Below are 24,104 nucleotides of genomic sequence, written 5' to 3' on the forward strand. Positions count from 1 at the left end.
GACAACTTTTCAAGTCTCACACCAGAATGAGGCTCTTGCTCTGGGAACAGTTTACAAAGCCTTATAAAGACAGAAGGAAAATATTTCTTACTTAAATTCCACGATTCATTTACCTTCTGTGATTTGGTTATGTAATGTTAGCACTCAGAAAAGAAAAACAGGCAGGGGACCTAGGTTTGCTTCAGAGTTAGGAACGATTGAACAGGGGAGAAGGTGAACAAAGAGGAAAAGAACGAAGTGGAAGAGGAGGACAAAGAGCCACTAGGGGGCACGAAAATCCTTCAACATTCTTGGCCATTATTCTGCCGATTCTGTACCACAGGGAAAAGCAAACTGTACCGAAAATTATGAAAAATACAGTTCTCCCTCAACCAATCGGTTGGATAAAATAAAAGTGTTTTCTGCAGTTACTAAAAGCTGTGGGCTAAAGCAGCCTTGAAAAATATATACAAAGGACAGCTCAGTTGATTGAGCATGGTGCTAATAATGAAAAGTTGTGGGTCCAATCCGTTCATTTAAAAGTTGGACTCGATCATCCCTGTGGGTCCTTCCAACTCAGAATATTCTGTGATACTCTGAAAGACATGAAGACACGATACTGTTCAGGCATGAAGCTATTCAGCTCTTGTTTTGTTTTTTTTTTTTTGCCTTGAAGATACCTGTGGACAGAAAACTTAACCTGAAACTAGATGAAACACTCTCATCTGCATCAAGTTAGAGAGAAGAGTCCTGTAAGGCTGAAGAACAGCAAATGCTATTCCATATTCTAATAAAGCTTTATTTAATAAAGACTATTAAATCCCACCAAACAGATGCTTTAGGAGCTATTATAAAGAAACTCTCAGTAAAAGATAAATAGCTTGACCTCTCCAAAGGAAATAGAAAAGCAGCTATGTTTAACTATTCTTGGAGCATTTCTGGTGACTCTTAGGCTTTAATTTCAATACTAGCATGAGATCTAGATTATGTGCAGAGAATTCTCAACAAAGTTATAACATGTATATTTTTCATTCTGTCCAGTATATCTGTTATTGAACCTAGTCCTTGCAAGAGCCCTCTCTGTCACTGCAGCAGCTCCAAGTAATTTGTATAAGCATACAGAGAGAATACAAAACGTATGGAAGCAGAATCACTGAGATTTACCGAATGCAGAACTCTGAAGGAAAGCCTAGACTGCAAATAAGAACAGAATTGACCTTGCTTGGCTTCAGCTCCTTTTCTGTTGGTATAATACTCAAAGAAGTTAAGAATTGCAGATCAAAAAAAAAAAAATCAAATTAGGAAAAAAATCACATCTACTTCTATATTTTTTAAATTACCAGTTCTTATAAAATATCCAGATGAAAACATCCCCCAAATCCATTTATATATATAAAGCATGACATTTCTGTATTAAGAAAAGCATCTCCCTTGTGATGTTCCCAAAAAGAAACAAAATATCTTATACCCTTTGAAAACTGAACTGTCCTTTTTATTTTACGAGGCCAGAAAAAAAAAATCTAAGACATTGTGGGGTATATCGTATTTAGTTTCATCAACAGAAAAAAAAAATCATTAAAGACAAATATCAGATTAACCAGTTTTTCTGTTGATATTCATACTGGAAGGGCCAATTAAATGTTTCATTTACATGGTTAAATCCTGAAACTTGCAGTGGCCACAAAAAAGCACCAGGATTGGCACGTACCACAACTGCAAACCAGGTCTAAGAGCAGCGCAGGAAGACCCTCTTCCCTGGCAGCTGGCAAAGCCCTATTTCACACATTGCCAAGTTCACATATTAATCCACGGAAAGAACTGTAGCGCATGTGAAAGTTGTCCAAATGGGTAGCATGAGCAAAAAATTGTCATCAAACCCCAAACCCTTCAACTTCATAGATACACACAAGACTCACATGACTCAAGTACAGCACAAGAATTGAATCTGTTGTTTGATTTCATGCAGGCCAAGCACAGTTTTGATAAAACAGAAACCTTTCTGTAATAGCAGCCATTCTACTTAAATTTCTTTTTTTAACTTTAGAATATGAGAAATCATTACTTTTTATCTAAAGGTCAAACTACAGAAGCACAGTTTATCTGATGTGTAAATTCACCATATACTGCTGTGAGAAACTGAAATGACATTTTTAAATGAAAATGCTAAAAAGAACATATAGTGTAGGAATTTAGAGTTATGAATCACTTAGAATAACACTTAAACCATGGCTTGAAGGGGCTGACAGCATTTTTTTTGACCACTGAAGTTCCATTCTGTGACTTGTATATAAAATTGCAGTAGAAGTGTAGTGCAACACCTCTGTCTAAAAAGAATCTCAAAAAATTAATTTTTCTCCAAAACTTTAATGTGTATTAATACTTGCCTGGGAATTGGATATTTCTTTGACAACATTCAAATCAGATCCTGAGCAAAAAGTGTTTCCTGTACCATGGATTATAAGACCTTTGCCATCCTTCCAGTTTTCCAGTTCAGTTACCCTCTCCTGGAGTTCTACCATCATAGTACCTGTCACAAGAGGGGAGAAACAAAATTTTTAACAGGAAATTATTATCACCATCATGTCTTTTGTTACATTTTCCACCAGCAAAACCAAGTAACAGTTAATAAGTGATGGGCTTAAAATCACAAGGGAAAATATCATCTTAAATCCTGCACACAATCACTGACATACATTTATTCTCCAAGGATGCACGTCCCAAAATTCTGAAGGATATTTGTTTTACACTCAAGAAAGGCCAAAAACAAAACAAACAAACAAAAACCCTCTGCCTAATTTATTTCTGCTTGTAATTGCACACATTCAGGACAGATTAATTTATATGCATCCATCCACATCTGTCCAACTAGTCATTTTGAAGTTACTGACATTCCTCCCTGCCCAAACAATTGGCAGAGAGTAGAAAATAATTGTGTCCAGGGTGGGCTGTGGGCACAACCAGTCACCATTAACAAAGGTTTCTTTCTAAAAAGACTCTTAATAAAGCACGTCATCAGACAGTACTAGCTTTTTATTTCTTGTTTAAACATCCAATTCATCATAATACATCATAAACATCATATTTGCTTAATTACCCCTCCTGACATGGAACTCTACAAACTCCTGTTTCTAGAGCTCATCCGAGACAGCAGCATCTTCCACAGCAATGGAATGTACTTGCATTAATTTAAAGCTCTTCCTTTCTGAATGCCTATGACTCTGTCCAGTTATATACTTAAGAGAAAACATTTAGAGAAACTAATTTCAGAAAGCAATGTACATACAGGCTGATGACACTCTCAGCTTTACACTTCTTTGACAAGAATTTCGATGGACATGCCTACATTCCTCAGATAGAAATGTGCTTTCAATTAATACTCTCAAGGACTCACTCCTCTGACAACAGTGCTGCTTTTTTAACTCTACGCCTGCATGCACAGGACTCATCCTCTGCTGAAATCTCCCATTAGCAGCTAGTCCATGGGACATTTGTGTTTTCTTTCTTATGTTTTTTTTCTTAAAGTTCATTATGAAATAAGCTCCCCAGTCCCACATCAAGAGTGAACACTCAGTCAAGTATTTTCCCCTTAGGCTTGGTCTCAGCCACTGCAATAACACAATTTGACAATGTTTCTGAGGTAGCCAATAATTAAGTGGACATTACATATTATATAGCAGGATAGCCTTGAGTTGGGGTATTTTTTACCCACTGTCAAGTCCATACTATGATCCTCTAAAAAATCCCAGCAGTTTTGCCAGTTGCTTTCCCTTCTGCATTTATAATTTGGTCATGCTTTTTGTATGTGGCACATTACACTTGTTTTCACCAGATTTCACCATGTTGATCTTGAGCTCTTTGCAGCAGCTAATCAAGATCACTGAATGCCTCTCCTCTACTCCAAAAAGTAATCTTGTAAGCTCTCCTAATATGGGATCATCTGACCATTTCAGCAGTTCACCTTCTGTTTCATCATCCAAGCCAAGAATGAAAATACTGAGCAGAACTAGACCTAGATGAGATTTTTGTGGGTCTTCACTTGAAATGCTTTTCCAGCCTAATGGCACACTCAACAACTTTTCTGCAAATGCTGCTGTTCAAACAGGTGTGCATTAACCCTCTGGATTTCACTTATTGCATATTTTCCTTCTTAAGTCTTCTTAACAGAAAGGTATTTGGGCTGGCATCCAAGCTTTGCTAGAGTCAAATACAGCAGAACCCTGTTTGCGGTTCTTTTAATAGGCAAAGCAGTGAGGTATTGAAGTCTTTCCACAGAGTATTCCAAGAAAAAAATTGAGTTAACTGAAAAAATGCAGGATCCATATGAGCCTGTTACATGCAATAGCAGGGGACAAGAGACACTGGCCAGAGCCTGTTCTACATTCCTGTGAGAGGCTCTTTTCCATTCCTGACAACAGCGAACTATTATTTTACCAACAGATATATTTCCTGATGTTTGATATAATGAAGAAGGCACAACACTAAAGCAAATCCTCATTCTGCCAATCTTAGTCTTTCAGAATTTGATACCACTAAGTTCATGCTCTTTACAGAATTAATAATAAACAATTTGTTTGCATTTTAACTATAATCTGAGAATAAATGTTTTCAAGTAAATTGTAGAAAATAAAAACTATCATCATTATTTTCTAATTCCTACAGGCTAGCTTTCTTCTCTTTTAAACTACATTCAAGTTTAGTTCAGTGAGAACTTGGGTTGCTGAAATTGGTTCTACCAGGCTTAAACTGACATTATTAGCATTTGTTTCCAGAGAGACCATTTCAAACAGGTGGCTATTAGATTCCAATTAAGAAGAGAGAAAAGGCATAAAAATCTCCATATTGCCCATTAGCAATTTGCCAACAATTTTGTTCTGTTTTTGATTTCAGGAGTTGCTCAAGCTTAGAATAAACACAATTCCTTTGAGATAAAAAACTGCTGTGTAAAGTAAATGCCTGGAAAATAGAATTTCCCTCAACAGTTTAATAATGTTTTGCAGCTTTCTAGAGGGAGTGTGCATGGATATATAAAATCACATCTGCCACTCTTCAGAAGCTCTGAGACACAGAATCAACAGAATTTGATGGGGAGGTAGCTGTATCCACAGGCTCTGGCTGATGGAGTCAACCAGGTTCTGCTGAGGCAATTCAGGGGTAGCACACCCCATGCTGTCCCTTGAAGAGCGTTATTTGATACACAACTGAAGGCAAAGGATTAAGTTCCTGGTAGTTTCTCAGCAACTACATTTTACAAATAATAATGTTAAAAATGAAATTAAGATCGGTATAAATTAAGATGCCATACCATTCACTGCAGCAGCGAAGGGACCAGTCTGATTTTGCTTCTACTCTCCCTCCCATGAAAACAAAAGTCTCTAGCAGAGGTGTACAGCACAAAGAAGCAGCATCTCTTGAACTGACAGTAAGATTTTCCAGAACAATTTTTTGTGGCTATTGCCTAGCAAAATGGAGTACAGCTCTCTACAGGGCTCTACACACTGCTTTAAAATAGAACTGCCTGATCCCATGGCTCATTTGTTATATGCTAATGAGGATCCACAGCAAAGACAGAGCTATTAATTTCCTCAGTGGTTTTTGTAGCTCTTCTTTGCTACTAGAGCATCTAATTGACATACACTAATAAGTTATTCTCACAGCAGTCCTGTAAGGAGAGAAGAAATTATTTTACAGACAACTAACGGAACCAGAGAGAAAATGTCTGCTAATTTTGGGTGCTCAACTCCAGATGTGGGATATGATTTCAGCCCATTAACATTACACAGAACATTGTATAGGCAAAGAACAGCTATCAGTTGCCTAAATGGCAGCTGCACCTGCTCAGCATTGCTACCAATCACTTCGGAGCCCCTCTTGCCAAGCACATAGAAAACAGAGAACATATTTGCCAGTTTCTATGAAAGTTTGGTTTAAGCAATTTGACTTTTATTACTCCTGATCTTCAAATAGCAGAAAAGCCCAGTCTGCTTTCTTCTTTTACTGTTACAGCTCATTTCTCTTGCCCCTTTCAACTTCCACAACAAATAAGCTAAAAGCACACAGACTACAGTGTGTACATTACACAGTTTTGTTTTGAGCCAAAAATAGAAACCAATCTGTAGAAAAAGGGGAAACAACCACATAATTATGATTGTATAGCAGCACGTATGTTGACAGGGAGGCATGCAGAACGATAATACCTACGCTAACATCTTTTTAGCTACAACTTCTTAAGTTAGGTAATAATTTTATACATGAGTTTTTTAAGTGAAACAAAAGAGAATGCAGAACCATCTAGGTGCATTACCACCAATTCTGCTGCTCTCTTAGGCTCCTTTCAGCTAACAGTCACTAGTGGAAAGACTAGATTGACATTCTGCATGTAAAGGGCACACTTTGCTAGTATGTTGCAAAATGTTTGTACACAGCAAAGGAACAGTGAGAACTGGGCAGGAAGACAGAACAGCAACAAAGAAATTAGCAAGATGACACAAATGCATCCACATTAAAATATTAACAGATAAAAACATTCCTACTGTTAAAGGCTTATGCACAGCTCCAGCTCAAGCAGATTCACACCCTGGATGTGTGCCACTCACATCTGAAGAGAGTGGCATAAATTGGAATAATCTAGATAATTAAGAAGAAACAGCAAGTATACTCAGCTCGGAGAACAAAACCCTCTCATAATACAATATTCATAAAATGGGGCAACTTGGTTTTGATAGCTAAGTATTCTCCAGTGTAAAAGCATATTAAATAGATCACTGACCTGCAACAGCTGAGAATACCCAGCTCATCTGATCTTTAATTAACCAGTCACTGATATTTAAGACATAAGGCAAATGAAGAACAAACGGAAGCCTGTTTGGGTATGTGGAAAAGACCAAACTACAGAAGTTCAGTGTGCAGGGAAGGCTTTAGGTAAAGAACCAAGCAGAAAACTCAGTCTTTCTTTCTACACCACCTATAAAAGGGAGGTGGCATTGTCTCATGCCCACAAAAATGCCTACCATATTTCCAGAGCAGTGATGACAAAATGAGAAGAGATGCCAGAAAGAGCTCAGTGGCAGAATTGTGCTAACACTTAAACAACACGGGGAGAAGCACCTTCTGCAAGCCAGTCCTTGTGTCACTGAGAATTTCTTAGATTCTTCTGACATTTAGAGCAAAGTTTCTACGCAAAACACTGAACACATTTGCTGCACATCTGAATAAAACTTACACATTTATTCTTTTAACTAAAGTGTGATAAAGCAAAGTGTTTCACTTTCTTTAGGCAAAATGTCAAAACAGGTAACTGAACAAGACACAGACCAAAACCAACCAGCAATCCCATCAACTAATACCTGTAAAGGCATTCATTAGCTTTGGGTTATTCAAAGTAAGTATTCCAATGCCATTGTCTTCTTTGGAAAAGTTGATGGATCCACCAGAAAACTGCTGAAGTTTCTTCTTTATCAATTCTTCCTCATAGCCATGAGAACCATTATACAGTGACAACCTTCTTTGTTGTAGTATCCTTTTCATTGTAATCTGAAGAAAGTTCTTCCACAGAGCAAGGGCCATTTCTGGAAATACATAGAGTGAAGGGAAAAAAATTAGGAAATCTCCTTTGAAATCCACTTCAGTCCTCTGAGAAAGAGGGAAGTATGACAGCAGAAACTAATATAAAGGTGATACAATCATAACAGTTGACAAAAATCACTGCAAACCATATTTGCAAAATTCTTGGTTTGAATCTACCCCCACAAAGTTAAGAGAAGGAGTTTTATGGAGTCATTTTAGTAGTTAAGCCAGGTATTAGCACCTTTTAAAATATTTCCTTGTAAAATTTACCAAAAAAGTTATTGTGTGCAGAAAACAAAAGAGGCTCAAAAACTATAGACTAAAAACTAAGACTCTTATGTATTCCACTAGATCAATTTACTTTGTATTACTCTTCCAAACCCTCCCTCACCCTTCACTCTAAAAACATACCTTTAATGGAGGAAAAGTCCTACTGTAGCAACTATTACAGCAAAACATTCCCCAGAGAAATACTTGAGTAACTTAAAAATTAAGAACTGAAGATCATTCTTATATCGAAATCTGTTCCCCATCACCTAATTCCATTAACACAGTTGTCATACCCCATCTTAAAACTAATTAATCTGCCTAGCCTTTGATTGCTATGTGCTTTTCCCAGTCATCCCAGTAGCACTTTGAGTTAATCTCATTTGGGCCCAGAATCTGTGCAGTGCTCCAAAGGATGAGAAGTGTGCAACAGTATTATGCATTGAGCGCCATACTTGCCTTTTATACAGGTAATAATACTTGTAAAGTATTTCTGTGTACCAGTATACCCATGGCTTATTCCTCTGCTATTTCTACTCTACAGTGTATGACTGTAGATCAGGAAACAACAAGAAGGTAATTACCGTATATTACACTTGATCTGCATCTCTGCCTTAATTTATTTACTCTGGAAATGGGTCTACTGGAGAAAGCAGTTTACAAGTGACTTGAAAGAAACTGAGTAAAGCCTGAACTGAAAATAGCTGATCTGGAAATAAAGTCATCTCAGAAATCAATCAGAATGAGAATCAAAAGAACCCCCACAGGACATGTGAAAAAAAAACTCTTTTTATTATGCAATTTGACAGAGTAGTCCTACCTTTGCCCCAATCTACTTTTTAATGGGCTTAGCCATTAAAGACATTCAGAAGACATGGTAGATGCTCATTTTTTTGTAGATGCTAATTTTTTTTTTTCTGAGTCATAATTGGCAGAAACAAGATACTTTCAAAATTGGCAAGCAGCTGTTGGAAAGTTTTTCTAAGGTGAACTCAGAACACAAACACATTCACTGAGACAGAATTTGGTGACAGCTATATTGTATGCTCTGTTCAGGGTATTTTACAGACTGAAAATTTTTGAAAACCTTTATTATTTACACATGATCAAGTAAATGCACATTAAAAACCACACACAATTAGCTCCTAATGAAGCAAGTGAACAGCCCTGTCAGGTAAACACTTATATTGACACTGGCTGTACCATTCTACACTAAACTTGAAAATGCTTCTGTTGGTGCAGGTATAGTCCTCATTCAAAGGGAGGAGGAGTTTGCAGAGCAACCACACTATGGGATGTGAAGGTACATGCACCAATACCAGAAAACTGAAAAGTCATCTATGCCAGTAGATTCATACCTGTCCTGCCAAATTGCACCCACCAATACAACAGGATCTCACAAGCTCAACACAAAGAAACTAGTAAGGCCTACACAAATCTATGCATTATAAAATTATATGCACAAGAAAATGTAAAGGGATGATTTTTTAATATCTGTTGACAAACAAGGCTTTAATCCACCATGATGAACTTTTCCAAAATGTAAACTAATAAAACTAATTACAAAATTTAATCAAGTTTAAAATCTAATTGAATACAAGATTCATTACTTCATAAAAAACATTCCCTGACTGCTGCTGCACCCAAATACTCTCCATCTATGCACATTCTAATAGTCTGCAACACTTCAGTTACCACCTTTCAGAGCTTTTAAAATTTTATTTAAAGAGCGAAAATGGGTTTCTAAAGCTCATTTCTCCTAATGGATTCTTTTTATATTCAGTCTCTCAAGAGAGAGACTGCCTTCCCTTTTCTCTAAAACCTCAGTAGTCATTCCTCAGCATATATTAAAGCAATAAAACTTTCTATCCAGCTGCTAGCTTTTGCTCAGGAGAGAACAAACATGAAATTGCAGCCTTTCCTTGTAAAGTGTACCTTGAACAACCAGCTCCCAATTTTTAATGAATACAAAGTGTCCCCCATTCTCATATTAAAACAGACTAGCTGGAACTCTCTAGGAAGCCCCAGTGACTGGCTTGAAAGCAAAGAGGAGGGAGAAAAAAAAGCTGTTCTGCTAACTTAACCACTTGCTCACTTAAACTTTTTTCATGACTTTTATACACTACTGAATTTCTCATGACAAGAAATATACTGAGCAAAGCAGACTTAAGATATGGAAATTTTATTCCAGTGAAAAAAGAGCCTGTCATTTTCAACTGCGTGGTTATGTGCATTAACAGCTCTTTAATATTATCACTATGGTAATAAAGAACAGCAGCAAGTGTGGGATTAGAAAACAAATTGGACACCACTGCCTGCTGATCATGACTCATGATTAATGACTCATGCAAGGTATAATCTATGAATTATTTTCTTTACAACCATCTCCTACAGTACCGGTCAGTGCCCAATACTACTTTTTAATAAAAATAGGATTATTTTAACAGTTCAGTCTGAGTTGACCACTCAAGGAAAGTATGATAGGAAGAGCTAAAGCTCTCTCAGTCTAAAGGGATTTCTGCTGATATCTGACAAACAACATCCAGAATTTCAATCAGTACAGAGTGCTCACAATTCACTGCATAACTGAGATTGATTATTTCTGTATTTTGCATGAAAGCAGTGAAAGAAAGATGCTGCAGTAATACTTACGATGTTGTAGGACCAGCCAAGAGAAATTTATTAACACTAAAATTTTCATATTTTCAGTTTAACATAATCACATCTATTTATACATACTTACAGAAATTGAGTCTTAGTCTAATTTTAAATAGGCAACATGCTATACCCATTAGCCTCTGTAGCAAAGGTAGTTTATGCACAGTTCCTACAATGAAAAAAAAACCCAACCTGACAATATAGGAATAACAGTAGTCAATTAGCATCTTTCACATGTTTTAAGTGCTACAGCTTTATATACCACTGGTGACAACCAAGAGAGAAGTCAACAGTGTAGGCATCAGTAGTTGCCCATTCCACAGTTATTGTACCTCTTACATAAAACAACAGTTTAAATCCCATTTGACACTCAAGTAATTTTGTAACACCCTTGCCTGTGGGGTAGCAGACTGTGGGTTAATATAAACATATTGAGTGCCAGCACTTCAGTACAAAGGACTGACACACATTATGCAAGAGCAGCACATGTATCTACAAAAGCAACACATGTATCTACATGCAGGCACTCACAATGTATGTATTTTTGGTCATGCAGATTATCAGAGGCCTTCTGACAGCCTCTGGCAACTGTCTAGGTAAAATTCAGACCTTACAGTGTTAATAAAGCATATTAATAATAGGGATAACACCAACATCAAAACTCCCTGAGTAGATTTTTTGGGAAATTATTAAGCCTTGAACAAGGGTATTTGCCCTTGCCATTACCACTACTCTGCTGCAACCCAAATGTCTTGTAACACACGATGTATCAAACAGCAACCTCCAGCAATGTTGTCAGTTGCAGTTGTCACTGAACATTAAGATACCTGGCCAAAGTAAGAGGTAAGTGCTGTGGGTAGCAACTTTCTAGAAAAAAGGGTAGAAGAACTAGGACAAACCAGAGAACTGAATCTTAGTAGCTGTATGCTCAAACAAGAAACACTGCACTACACAGCAAGTTAAATCAGCAAGTTAAAATACATGAGCAAGGAAAATTCCAGTTCAAAAACGGTGCCTGAGTTATTGACACAAGTCAAGGAAAAAGAAAATGGGTAAAAAAAGATGCAGGGATGTGTTTTCAAAACATCAGGGAAATAAGCATGCCCTTTCATCTGGGGCAGGATGTGACAGGTGTGATGTGCAGATATAGATACTGGAAAAAAAAAAAAACAACCATCAAATGAATTGCTGGGTTTGGATGACGGTATACAGAGATTAAGCACAACAGAAATAAAGGGATTCAACAGACAAAATCCATAAAATCAATCTCAAGGAGGAGAAAATATTCAAATGGAATAAATAAAAAACAACTAGAAAGGCACTTTTGTGACACTACCAAAGGTATCAAGGGCACTTGGTCAAGAAGAACAAGAAAACCTGACTTGATGAAGACCTTTGGCAGCTGCAATTTCAGCGACAAGCACAGAAGTGCAAAGACAGGGAAGAAGGGTTAGAAGATATGAACTGAGGATGATGATGAGATGACTCACAATTCAACCCTGTGTGGGTGGCTTGCCAGTCACTTTAAAAGGCATTCACCTGTACTAGAGAGCAGTGACCATGACTGGCAGATGCTTCACCAGGTTCCTGTAGCAGCCAATCAATGGAAAAAGCAAGTGGGGGCCCAGTGCTGAGGCTGGCACAACTGATCCTATAGCATGAAAGCAGATAAAAAGGCAGAGTGATGGAGAAACAAAGCATGAAAATAGACCATTTGTAGGAAAAAAAAGTAGGTTGAAAATGAGTGAAAATAACAACAACTGACTGTAACCCTGGGCATTGGGCTGGTGGGTTATTATAGGGAATAAAAAAAAAGAAAATAAATTATGGTGTAGGACAAAGAGAAGAGATTCAAAAACAAAAGGAGGCCAGCTTGGTCTCACAGTGAAGAGTCACTAAATCCTGCCTTCAGACACAAGAAAGGTGTAGTAGGGAGGACTCAATCGCAGGATTCCTCTGTTGCCAGTTCCTTGTCACCACCCCCTCACCTCAAGGTTACTGAGCCCTCCACCTATCTCATGCACTTATCCACCTCTCTACTTTCCTTCCATGATGCGTGGGTTAGGTTAACTTAAATACCTTGTCCAACAGGTTCTCCCACTCTAATAATTACCAGATGAAGCAAGCTGAGGGCAATCACTTTCCCAACTGGCTTTCTCACTGCTGAAAGCAAGCAGATCATAAGCATGCTAAGGGATCAACAGCAGAAAACTTACTGACAAAACATAATTTGAAAATACAGAAAATAAACAAATCTGGGGAGCTGAGGAGATTCTCACTCCCCAACTAGAGGACTGGTCCCTCATGCCTTTCTCAAAATGTCATGTTTCTCAAATTTGCTGAGCCCTGTTCAAATTTTTAGTACATTGTCTCTGGTACCTGCACTGTAGACAAATTAGATGGGATCATCAGTCCCTCCAGTTCAGCAAGTTACTTTAAAAGCCTTATGACTCCTCTAAAAACGAGCTTTAAAAGTAGCTAGTATTTTAAAGGACAATTTTTTAGCCTCCGTATTACTGTTAAGAGAGCAAAAGATACGGGCCTCCTACTTTCTAGATGTCAGCATTAGAAACAAACTTTATCCATCCAGAAGCTGACAGAACAAGAAGTGAGAACATGGCCAAATTAACTAACTGAAATGGCATCAAATAATGCACATAGGAAATAAAAATTAACTGCGGGAAGAAAAACCTTTTGAAACTGTAAGTAAAAAAAAAAAACCAAGCCTTGTCTGTAGCTTCAGTTTTAAGGTGGCTGACCATATACACCTCATTTCTGCTTTTATCTCTCCTTTTTTTCTTCTTATTTTCATTGTTTCTGAGCAGCCCAATTCTGGGCATAGCAAGCTGTGGCTTTCCAAATTATGTGTTCTTTGCTTAGTTTTGTATTTTTTAATGATCCCTGTAGGCTAGAGTTTAGATGTGAATTGTCCTTCTATCCCTAAACAATTACATTCTCTCTTAATCACATTTTTAATTATTTTGAAGAACAGTAAACAAATCACAAAGAAACATACTGAAGTCCACAGAAAAATAATGGCATTTAATGAAGCAAAACAACTGACAAAGGAAGCCTTTCCATAAATACAGATGACACTACCTAAAAACATTTTACTTTGGTCCCATGGTGAATAAAAGATTTTGAGTTTCACAGCAGAGGGCAAGAATCTGTTATTTTCTGCAAAAAGCACTTGGGCCCTTTATTTTTTAATGCTTTGATCCTCAGAGGTTCTCTTCACACCTGTTATCGAAGGAGCTTTTATAACAGTGGCAGAAAACTCTTTTAAGTTCACTGCATACTAGGTATGTTTTAGAGACCATTAAGAGCAGGTGCACAACTTCACAGGAATGGAAACAACCACAACCAACCCACCATTTGCCTTTCAGTCACCAAACCCTGAACCATAAACACATGAATTGAATTCCTGCTGTAACCACAAATACTGATGCTTTCCCAATGGTTGCCTTGAAAAGTGTAACTTTCGTAGTCAGGAAGTATTCTGAATTCCACTTAATTCACTGTTCTTTACTATTCTCCCCTTACCACCACCACCCATAAGTGCGCCTGCCGACAGCAACACCAAAAAAACCATATACCGAGGTCTGAACCAGCCACGATTCTTCTGTCCCCCTGTAACAGCAGTGGGAAGTAGCAGCACCACGCCAGGACTGCCTGTCACCTGCTTCCTTGGCTCCACACGCTGAATTGCGGGAAGCAATGGCAACCTCCCTGCACGCTATCACCCTGGGAAGACTCTGAAGACTCAAGGGACCGAGGGGTGGAAGCTACTTCCCGAGCGGACATTTCTTGCTGCTAACCTGCGATGCCAAAATCCTGACCAGTGCGCTGTTGCACGTGGTCTGACCTGGGGAAGCTTTTCTGACACTTTTTTTTTTTTAATACAAAATGACTTATGTTAAATCAACCGTCAAGGCAGGGCTCAGTGCCGAGCAGGCCCGAAGTGGGCGGTGACGGGCTGCTCCCAAAGCGAGACCCGAGGTGTCAGGGCTAAGCAGAAGCACTGCCGACCTCTCCAGCACCGACGAAGCCACCTCGCCTCTGCCGCGGGCGCCCCGAGGCCTTGCGAGCACCGGGCCGCCCCGAGCCTGCCCACGCCCGGACGCTGCCGGGGCCCCGCGCCGCCTCGGCAGCCCCGTTCCCCGGCAGAGGCCCCTTTTCCCCCCGCGGGCCGGGGCAGCGGAGCCCCGCGGGCGGTCACTGACCTGGCCCCGGCACTGACCGGCCCCGGCGCCGGCGGAGCAGCGGAGGCGGGCGGTGCTGCGGAGAAAGGGCCCCGCCGGGAACCGCTGCCGCGGCCTCCGGGCCGGGCCCGCAGCCGCCTGCCCGCGCCCGGCAGCAGCGGCGTCGGGGCAGCCCCGCGCCGAGCGAAGGGCACCAAAAGCCTATTGAGCCCCCGGGAGCTGGGGGCTGACTTGGGGCCAGCAGGAGGGGTCTTCATACCACATCCATAGAGGCGTGACCCCAAGCAGCGAGAACTCTGCCCGAATTTAAGCAATTTTGAAGCAGACCATACACCTCAGCTCCAAGGTTGCTAAATACTACATAAGCAGGTCGTCATTGTTGTTGTTTTCTGCACCGATCGCCCCCATCCCTGAAAACCAAGCCCCGTGTTTCTATCCAAGTCAGGGTAATTAAAGATCCTCCTTTCTCCGCTGGCTTCCGACAAGGTCTCGGGTTAGGATACGGATGCTGCCGGGAGCATCCAGCCTGGAGCAGCGGGGCCCCCACTTGCTGTGCCTGGGGCTGCGCAGCAAGCAGGAGAGATGTTAGCTCTCTGTCCACGTCGCCACAAGGAGAGACTTGGGCTCCCCATTTTCACATCCATCTATTTTACCTGTCAGCCTAAGTGGGAGCTCTTTCCAGCTGTCCTGTTCCTGGCCGCTGTGCCTCTCCGGCTCCAGGTGCCGCTCACCTGTGTCCAGCTCTGGCAGCTGGGCCAAAGTGCTGAGCAAGCCGCAAACTGCCCTGGCATCAAACTGTAATTGTGCAAACTTGAGGCTGGCATAAAATGGCACTGTCACACACAGCCGTGCCATCGGTTTCGCCAGCAGCCAGATCAAGGGAAATAAATGGTTTTAATGAAGATTACTTAGTGCTTTGCATATTCAAAACATTATGCAAATATGACCCAATCTTTCCATGTCCTTGTTGAGACATATACATAAGATGACTCAATTTTAAGTATTTGTAGCATGGCTGAAATATGTATCTGGAAATACATCTTCTCCATCTTTATTAAAGCTGTTTTTCAACCCAACTGTCAATACAAATGTTCCAAAATTGGCCTAGTTCATTAAAAATTATGATTGAATATGTGGGGATTTCAATTAATCATTTATGTGGAGAAAACAAACACTTTGCACGCTGAACAGATAGTTTCAACTTTGCATTGCTCAGAGAATCGAGAATATGAAATAGTCTCGTCCCGGGCAGTGCTATCTTTATACAATAGAAGGATACATTTCCTTTTTACAACACTCTCTGCAACAAGCAGGCTTGCCTCTTATTTTTCCTCTTGGGTTCACAAAGAATTTTTCCAGTAGGATTCAGCCCTGCAGTTGTGTCTGGAAAACCTCAGTAAAGATCTGTGTGAGCGCATCAGCTCTCACCAGGTCCCGCTCCAAGGGCTTGTCCTCTTTCGGAGCGGAGCGATGCCCAGGCACGTCCCAGCTCAGTCGGAAGCAGAGGAAGGCGACGGCGGCTGGAAGCTCATGGTTTTCCAGGTAACATATTGCCACCTAGCAGCGCTTGGTGGAAGTAGCTCAAACCGGACCGGCAGATCCATAAACTAGTTTGCATCATTTTTGGTTTTATTGCCTTGCGTCATATAGGACATAAGGAAAAGACTAGGATGCACTCAGCGTGAAGAACAGGAAATGAAGAGTGAAGAGCGTGAAGAGAATGAAGAATGAAGCATGAAGAGTAGGCAAATGAACAGGTGGATGGGATCATCTTTGAAAACAGACATTAAAGAATAGACAAGCTGTAACTTTCAGTAGGATGGTGACTAGTCCCCTGGATGTTTGACTGTACAATAAGAGAGAAAAAGAAAAAGGAAAAAAAGTAAAATCCTGCAAAGTCACTTATTCTTATAAATAATTCCACTGATATCAATAACACTTTCTCCTTGCGTTGCTGAAGCAGTACTGACCGAGGAGAGTCAGGCACCACCTGAATTATATAGAATGTGCCCATTCCCTGTTGCCGACCCAGAAGCTGGCGATAATGTACTGCCTAAAAGAGCAGTGCTTCACTCTTGGTTTTGAGGCTGCCAGACTGAAATATTGAATTCCAATAGATACAGAGCTCCCAGGTGCTATTTTTATGAACTCCTTTCAGAGCAATGGAACAGATAGATGACATATCTGGGCTTAGATCTCAGGAATTATTGGATACTGACCAACACATAAACCCACAGTCAGTTCATAAAGGGTCCCTTGACTGTAATTTTTAGGAGGCAAATATCATCAGCTCTGTGTGGAAATGTGGCAGGCTAAAGGATGGTGTAACATATACTCCAAAGACTAGACCCACATAAAAAGGTGGACACATGCATTCTATTCCTAAATTTCTGAAATATTTCTAAAATATAGATTTATGGATCCAAAATCATGATATTCCGTTTCTCCTTACAGCCTCACCCTAGAGGCCCCCAAATCCCATTGGTGCCTGACAGCTGTGATTCGTGGGAAGAGACAATTTATATTAGGTTAGCTAACAAAACTACCACCCCAGCTGTCTCTCCTGTCCTCACTGCAGATATCTGAAATACCCCAGAGCTGCTGCAGCTTTCTAAATGCAGCTCCATGTGCCAAGTTACATTTGGTTTGATTTTGTTAGGAAGGGGCTGGCTTGGGACAGGGCAATCACCGTGAGTACCTCAGTACTTGTACGTCAGCCCATCCTCCACTTCATGCACCAAAGTTGCCAGTGTGTTATTTCTCACACAATATCCAGTCACTGGATGTGTCTGCAAAGGGCTCAGCTCTTCCCAGGTGGCTCCATACCCATCCTATCAGAATGTGCTGATGTTATGTTCTCTGTCCATGTTGTTCAAGGATCTCCTCCTGCAGAGCTTTCTCTGAGCTCCAGCAAGGCATGGCTGGAAGATGAGGTAAAGAAATGCCTGCTTCTGTAGCACAGCATGGGAAGTGTCACCCAGGCCCTCTTCTGCCAAAACAAACCAGCTCATTTCTCTGGGGAAGGTGCTCTGATCAGGAGGCTGTGGTGTATTGTTGGGAAGTTGAGGGAAAGGAGCCCTGGGCCACGTGCCAAAAGCTGTTTCTCTTGACACAGCATAATGAAATATTCATCAGGCCATAGGGCAGGAGAGAGGTTCAGCACAGCCACAGCTTGGTGCTTGCTCACACTCTCAGTGACCCAGCAAATACTGGGTATTTAAACATTAATAGCTACTTAAGTTAGTGTATAAGTCTATGGCCTTGAAGGTCTTTTCCAACCTAAACTGTTCCATTTTTCCATGCTATATAAAGCAACTTGAATGGGAAGGGTAAAGTATGTTCTTGCTCTACAAAGTCCTCTCTCTGGTTACAGCTCACTGTGGGAAGAGTGGCCTCAGACCAACCAAAAGGGCCATGAGGTCTCTGCCACATGCTCTTACCTTTCACTTCACCAACACTGTCATTTGATTAGACACTAATTTTCTGATGGAAAATACATACAGCACAAAAACATGCTTGTGTGTGGTGTACCATCCTACACAAGATAAGATCTGATTTCACAAGATGAAATTCCAGCCCACTTCCACTGGGAGGTGGTGGTCACACACTTCTCCCTTCTCAAGCCTGGGAGTGAGAACCAAGGGTGAGCCAGCTGAGCTCACTAAACTGTCAGGAAACTACTTTAGCACAGCAACTAGTTTCTCTTTTGATCCCAGGGCTAAGGAGCTGAGCCAGATTGGCTTGCTGCTGGTGGAGCCTGAGGGACACAAAGCAGGGGAAAGAAGATGAAGGAAACTAGAGGAAGACCATCCTCTTTTAGCAGCACGGAGTTATCAAATGGGCTCAGCTGTATTGTTAGTTCTGACTCTCCCAATGGCACTCAGGGCTTTGCCAGTTTGGGGAGAGGAAGTGGGTTAGAAATGCATGGCCCAGGGCAAAGCTGAATGGGTCCCCCTCTTTTGGGGGGGCAACCAGTCACTGGGATGGCTAGAAATTGTACTGGAAAACTCCACCCTAAATCTCTTTGAAGCTCTGGCTTTCTTTCCTTCATTTCCTTAGGTGTCTGTTGCTACTCCATTCCATAAAACTTTCAGAGAAAAAAATAGCATCTTTTTCTCCAAGAGCATTTGAATCACACTGAATTAGGCCAGGTGATAATTGCACACCACATTGTCGTGCTGCTTAAATGTCTGTTAATTAAAGCCTTTCCTGGAAATGGGACATTAATTAGGGCAAATGCCGCCATTCTTTATGGATACTGACTAACCAGTGAGTAAAAGCATTAAACACTGGTATTGAAATTGTTAATTTTTATTTGTCTGAGGTGTGTTTGTTATTGAAAGAAAAACAACTGAAAAAAAATTATAACTCCTTGAACTTATTGTTCTTTCTTTTAAAGACAGTTTTAAATAAATATTTTGGCACAAGAATATTCACGCACACACAGATTGCAATAGGAACATTTCAGTATTAGGTCCAGATGTCTCTAGCAGTTGTATAACCTTGGTAGGAATGCTTAAATGCTGTAGATATTAAATACAGCTCCGACCTGCAAAAACAGCCTATTGTGGCACTTCACTTGTGTCTTTCTGTTCTTAAGAAAATGGCACCATCTACATGAATAATGGTACACCAAAATGTTTGCTAAGTCAGGGCCAAAAAGTAAAGCATGTGTTTCCTTTGAAACTTTTCTGAACAACTGTGAATTATTGGGGAGAATCATAATATTGATAAAGGAAGTAAGTGTTCAAGATTTATGTCCAAGCTTTCCAGCTTAACCATCTTGCTTTTTGTCTCTTTGGCCTGGATTCAGCAAAGCAATTAAGCCCCTAAATAGCACCATTGATTTCAGTGACACATAAGCAGTTGGTTGAATCAGACCCACTCTGCCTGCCAAACCACATTCTTTCTTGCCTCCCAGTGCATTAGAGCTTTTGGAAGAGCAGTTCCAGTTATTATCAGTAGCTGCAACATAAAATCATGGTCTACTTTGGCACTTCTGTGCCTAGATACCTCTGCAGGAGGTCCACGTATGAGAAACTGTACAGAGATCTGGCTGCAGATTTCAGTCTTTAGCATCGCTGCGTTTCCACCAAGCACATGGCTGAGCACACTGCTGCAGGCACCATCCATTGCAACATCTTCATCCTCACAGCAGCTACATCTCTGCAGCTATAGTAGAGACAAACCCTTGATTCAGGACTGACTTCTTCAAGTCTGGCCATTGGCAAGAATCCCCTGTATCTGCAATGCCAGAGAAGCAACTGTTGTGCATGGAAACCGTAAGGTGGTGGGGGCACAAATCCTGCAGCCATTTCAGGCACTGGGGCATGGGTGGGTGACACACTGACTGCCAGCTGCAGTTCCTATTGTTGCTGGTCACAGAAACACTAAATTGATGTTTGTTTTGTTTAATACATTGTTCTAATGCTCCCTTTCACATGAAGAGATAGTGGTTCCAGGTAAAATGGAAAATGCCATGATGTGATGTGAGGGTTGTTGCTAAACGAGGAGAACTGGAATATTTTTAGGTACCTCTTTAAGGTAGCATTATCCCCTGTTCTCATCTGCCATTTTGTTTCTATTTCATGTTTCCTGGTCATCACTATTTTTCACTCATGATATTTTTCTTTAAAATTCTATAAAGTTTACATTTTATAAAGAAAGGAGAAATTGTGAGAATTAAGTGGTGGCAGGAGGTGCAGAGCATTCCTTTTTAAAAGCAGAGATGGTTTTATTTTTCTCAAGTACATGTTACATAAGTGTTTCACTTCCACAGCTGAAATATTTCAAAAGATGGATAATGAGGTTGTCAGCTGGGATGGGGGAGAGCTGCCTGCTGAATCCTGTGACTCTGAGTTCACCAGGGCTACTGGACTTGATATGGGAAAATGGACCAGTTTAGAGCTCATCCTGTAGTAACCAACGTTAAATAAAAGCCCAAAGCATGTGAAAATATTGTAATGGTAAAAGAGGTTATTAAAAAAAGAAACTTCTGATGGTCACCTGAGATTTCATAGTATTAAATCTGAGTATTTTAATAATATTAAAGATCAGTTGATAGCTGTGATCATGTCTCTGAAGTAGTTAATTAGGCTAAATTGATTTATATCTACATGCCACTGCTTTTTAACCATTTTAAAAAGCTGTGTTTGTATATATTTCTTTGTTTCACAGAAAAAAAAAAATCAATATCTACTATTGTTAAAGCCTTTAAACATTAACCAGGCCCTGCACTTTTCCTCATTGAAAGCATAATTCTGTACAGATCTAAAGTTCTAACCCATTGCTCTTTTTTACAGTTTCAAAATTTACTGCTTTTGTGGTTTAGTTCAAAGCTAAAAGCAAATGCAGAGAGGTTTGGATGTGAAATAAACCTCTAGAGATTTTTGTTGCGCACTCATGTTTCGTGTCCTCGCCCAATTACCCCTGTCAAGGTAACAGGACAAGCAGCATACAAACCCATCAGTTAAGTGTTTGGGTTTTTTTTAAATAAATAAATACAGTCTGAAATAACACCTAACATAAATAACACTGGGATATTGATATCTTTGAATCACCCTATTGTTCACACTATGTTTTCTTTCGCAGTGCAGTCAAATTTTATTCAACTTGGTCTAGGTAGGTGTATGTTGCCAGCTGGCCTGAAGAAACAGGGGTGCAAAATCCCTGGACTATCCAAGGTAACCAGGGGACGGCAGTCTAGAGTCAGCATAAGTGTAAATTTACACTGTGTCCCTGAGGCAGGGCTGCTCATGCTTGCATTGGCTGTGCATAATGTGGTTGTACAGTCAGACAGCTTTATTTTGGGACTGCTGTGGAGTACATCTGAAAATATGGTCAGCTTACCCTGACAAGAAATAGCATAAAGAAATTAATGTTTCGTCAATTTTATCATCTCTCTTACCATCTTTCAGATACATGTGAATAAAATAGGATTTGAAATACTAACAAAAAGACTGAATCATTAAAGAATTTCTTTCTGCTTTCTAGTACTTCAACATGTACTTCCCAGCAATACACAAGAAAACAAGGGGTACAAGCTTTTAACTGCTAAATCAAATTAATTAATCACAGTTAATGATTTATTTAATGCAGACAAATTAAATTTTCTATTCCTATAAAGCTGGTGATGAGGTACTATGTAATCATTTTCAGAGGTACTTAGGATTTCACTTGGTCTTCTCCTTACACTTGTTAGCATCAATCAGCTTGAAGGGCAGCTGGCAAATTGTGTGTATGTGTGTGTGTGTGTGTGTGCATGTATAATAAAGGGGATCCTCCTGCCTTTCCCTTTACCTCCCCTTTCCCTTTGCAGAATGATGGATGGATGACTAGACAGATATTCTCTATAGTGTGTTTTCTAACACTAGATATTGGTATTATTGTTCATTGAATGTGATCAGACATTTGTGGCCATGTGGTGTGCTGTGCAATATTCCATTTGCTGTTTCTCATCCAAGCAGGAAGAGATGGCTAGGAAGCATAATCTCATATTAAAAAACAAACAAACAAACAAAACCCAAAACTATCACGCTGCAAATAAAAATAGCAAAAATTAATCTTCCCAGAGACTCGGCACAAAGATACTGCATGGTGTAGTAGCCTCACCTCAAGCTCTAGGGGGTTAAAATCCTGCCTGGGGCCCTGGCACTCAGCCTGTCTGCAACTGTTTGGGAGTCTCAGAACAGTTACTTTGCTCCAAGTGTCATTGAGGAAGGATTAGGGGACAGAGAAAAAGTGAACCGGGAAATTTGTCTGGATACAGTGCATGAGACATGCTCTGTCTGTCACCTGCCAGGTCACTGCAAGGTCATAGTCTTCCTTAAGTAGCATTGGCACTTGCATGTATTTACGCCACTTCACAGCACTTTGGTCTCCCCTGTATTGCTCTCTGGTGCATCTCAGCTGTTTGTCAAACAGCTACAACAACAAATCCTTTACCAAGTAGAAGAGAGGCTGAAATACCACCTGAAATGCATGTGGTACAGGTCTTTGAGAGGAAGGTGGAAAAAAAATTCCATCAAAAAGATGCAGTGGTGGCTGGCTGATCCCGTCTCTTGGTGGGCTCCAGTGCTGCTGACTGGTGGGTCCCTGCAGTAGCACCTGGCTCCAGAACCAGGACTGACTGCTGGCTGAGCCATTTCTATTCACAAAGGTTTCACAGAAGAGATAAAGGCTTTTTCTATGCTGTAGCTAAAAATCGGTCCTGGCCTTCATTAATACAAGATAATGTGAATAAGCTCTTCCACACTAGAAAACAGAATAGCCTGGGAACATTTATTTCAACAGACCTTTTTTCAGGACTCTTCTTTTACCAAACATGAAAAATAAAAAGTAGAAAACACTAGAAGTGATTCTCCAAATTTTTTTTCTGTATTAGCTGCCAAATGAGCTCACTCCTCTTCCTATTGTGCCCTTCCAACACATAACAACCTGGGACTTTTCAGGTCCCTGATACACTACCGTGCCTCATATTACTTTTGGAGTGGAATCAATACTAGTTCAAACATCACAAAAAATTCCATTAATTTACTAATCATAATGTATATTTAGGGCTGTATGGAGGGAAAGGATAATGGACTACACCAACACCAACATTCATTACGCCCTCCAAGCCAGGAGACTCAGTACTGGGATTGTCTGGACATTTTTTTCCTGTGAGCAAGAAAAGCAAGGAGTTGCAATTTCCTATGGATTTGTGCCTGCCTGGTGGCTCACCTAACTCCTTTCAATAGCACAACATTCCCCATTGACGACCCCAAGGCAGAGGCAGCAAACTCCAATATACGTGCTGTGCTGCCTGGCTCCTGATGCAGTGGGTAACCCATGGTGGAAAGAGGGTGTAATAGTTATTTTGCTTAAATTTCCCTGGAAGGAGAATTCATTTGAGTCCACTCAGCTGATTTATCTGGAACTTTCTGGAATCTGAATATCTTTGAGACCTGGAGACTCCATCAGACTTGACTGACATAAAACAAAGGGTTCAGAAACTTTAAAGGAAGTGACTGATGTGCAAACAGCATAATTTTCAGGATAAAAATCATAGTTAAAAAAAAAGGGATGTTCACACATACATTGTACTTCTTTATCTAAATTCTTCAGATCTGAAGAATTTGGATTACATTTTTAAGAATGCTAAAGGAATAAATTGAACTTTAAAATTAAAAATTGATAATCTTACACAATTATAATGCTTATATTTGGAAATTCGAACTGACATAATTTCTTGTGTATAAAAAATTTCCTGCTTTTCCTGTTCTCCAGTATATCAAAGTCTTTTTGACATTTTATTTGCACTGTCCTGTGCTCTGAAAACCCTTCCCAGGTGCACTTAGTCTGATACATGGAGACTTGTAGCTCACAGCAGTTCACATCGGGGAAAGCCTCCAATTTTTCCTACACAGGCAGTATTTGTGGTAAATATAGCTGTCC

The 24,104-nt window shown here is 40.2% G+C and overlaps 1 protein-coding gene and 1 long non-coding RNA gene across 8 annotated transcripts in view; one reads left to right on the plus strand and one right to left on the minus strand.

Moving 5' to 3' along the window:
* Positions 1 to 15,655, minus strand: part of ECHDC1 (ethylmalonyl-CoA decarboxylase 1) — a 40,204-nt gene extending 24,549 nt beyond the window's left edge. Inside the window, exons 1-3 of one of the 7 annotated variants that reach the window (XM_068184406.1) lie at positions 15,323 to 15,655; positions 7,323 to 7,544; positions 2,364 to 2,506 (exon numbers count right to left, since the gene is read on the minus strand). In XM_068184406.1, coding sequence (XP_068040507.1) covers positions 2,364 to 2,506; positions 7,323 to 7,544; positions 15,323 to 15,524 — 567 coding nt within the window. In that variant the 5' untranslated portion in view covers positions 15,525 to 15,655. Of the gene's footprint in view, positions 1 to 1,687; positions 2,000 to 2,363; positions 2,507 to 3,262; positions 5,229 to 5,281; positions 7,187 to 7,322; positions 7,547 to 14,393; positions 14,558 to 14,690; positions 14,844 to 15,322 lie in introns of those variants that run through there. The other 6 variants (XM_068184408.1, XM_068184410.1, XM_068184409.1 and 3 more) reach the window with 6 other exon arrangements.
* A 1,719-nt stretch (positions 15,656 to 17,374) lies between these two features.
* On the plus strand, positions 17,375 to 21,805 carry LOC137470780 (uncharacterized). Its single transcript, XR_010997249.1, has 3 exons — positions 17,375 to 17,602; positions 21,295 to 21,388; positions 21,587 to 21,805. It is a non-coding gene; the product is annotated as an uncharacterized lncRNA (long non-coding RNA).
* Positions 21,806 to 24,104: the final 2,299 nt, after the last annotated feature.

Source organism: Anomalospiza imberbis, chromosome 3 (assembly GCF_031753505.1).
Source record: "Anomalospiza imberbis isolate Cuckoo-Finch-1a 21T00152 chromosome 3, ASM3175350v1, whole genome shotgun sequence".
NCBI lineage: Eukaryota > Metazoa > Chordata > Aves > Passeriformes > Viduidae > Anomalospiza > Anomalospiza imberbis.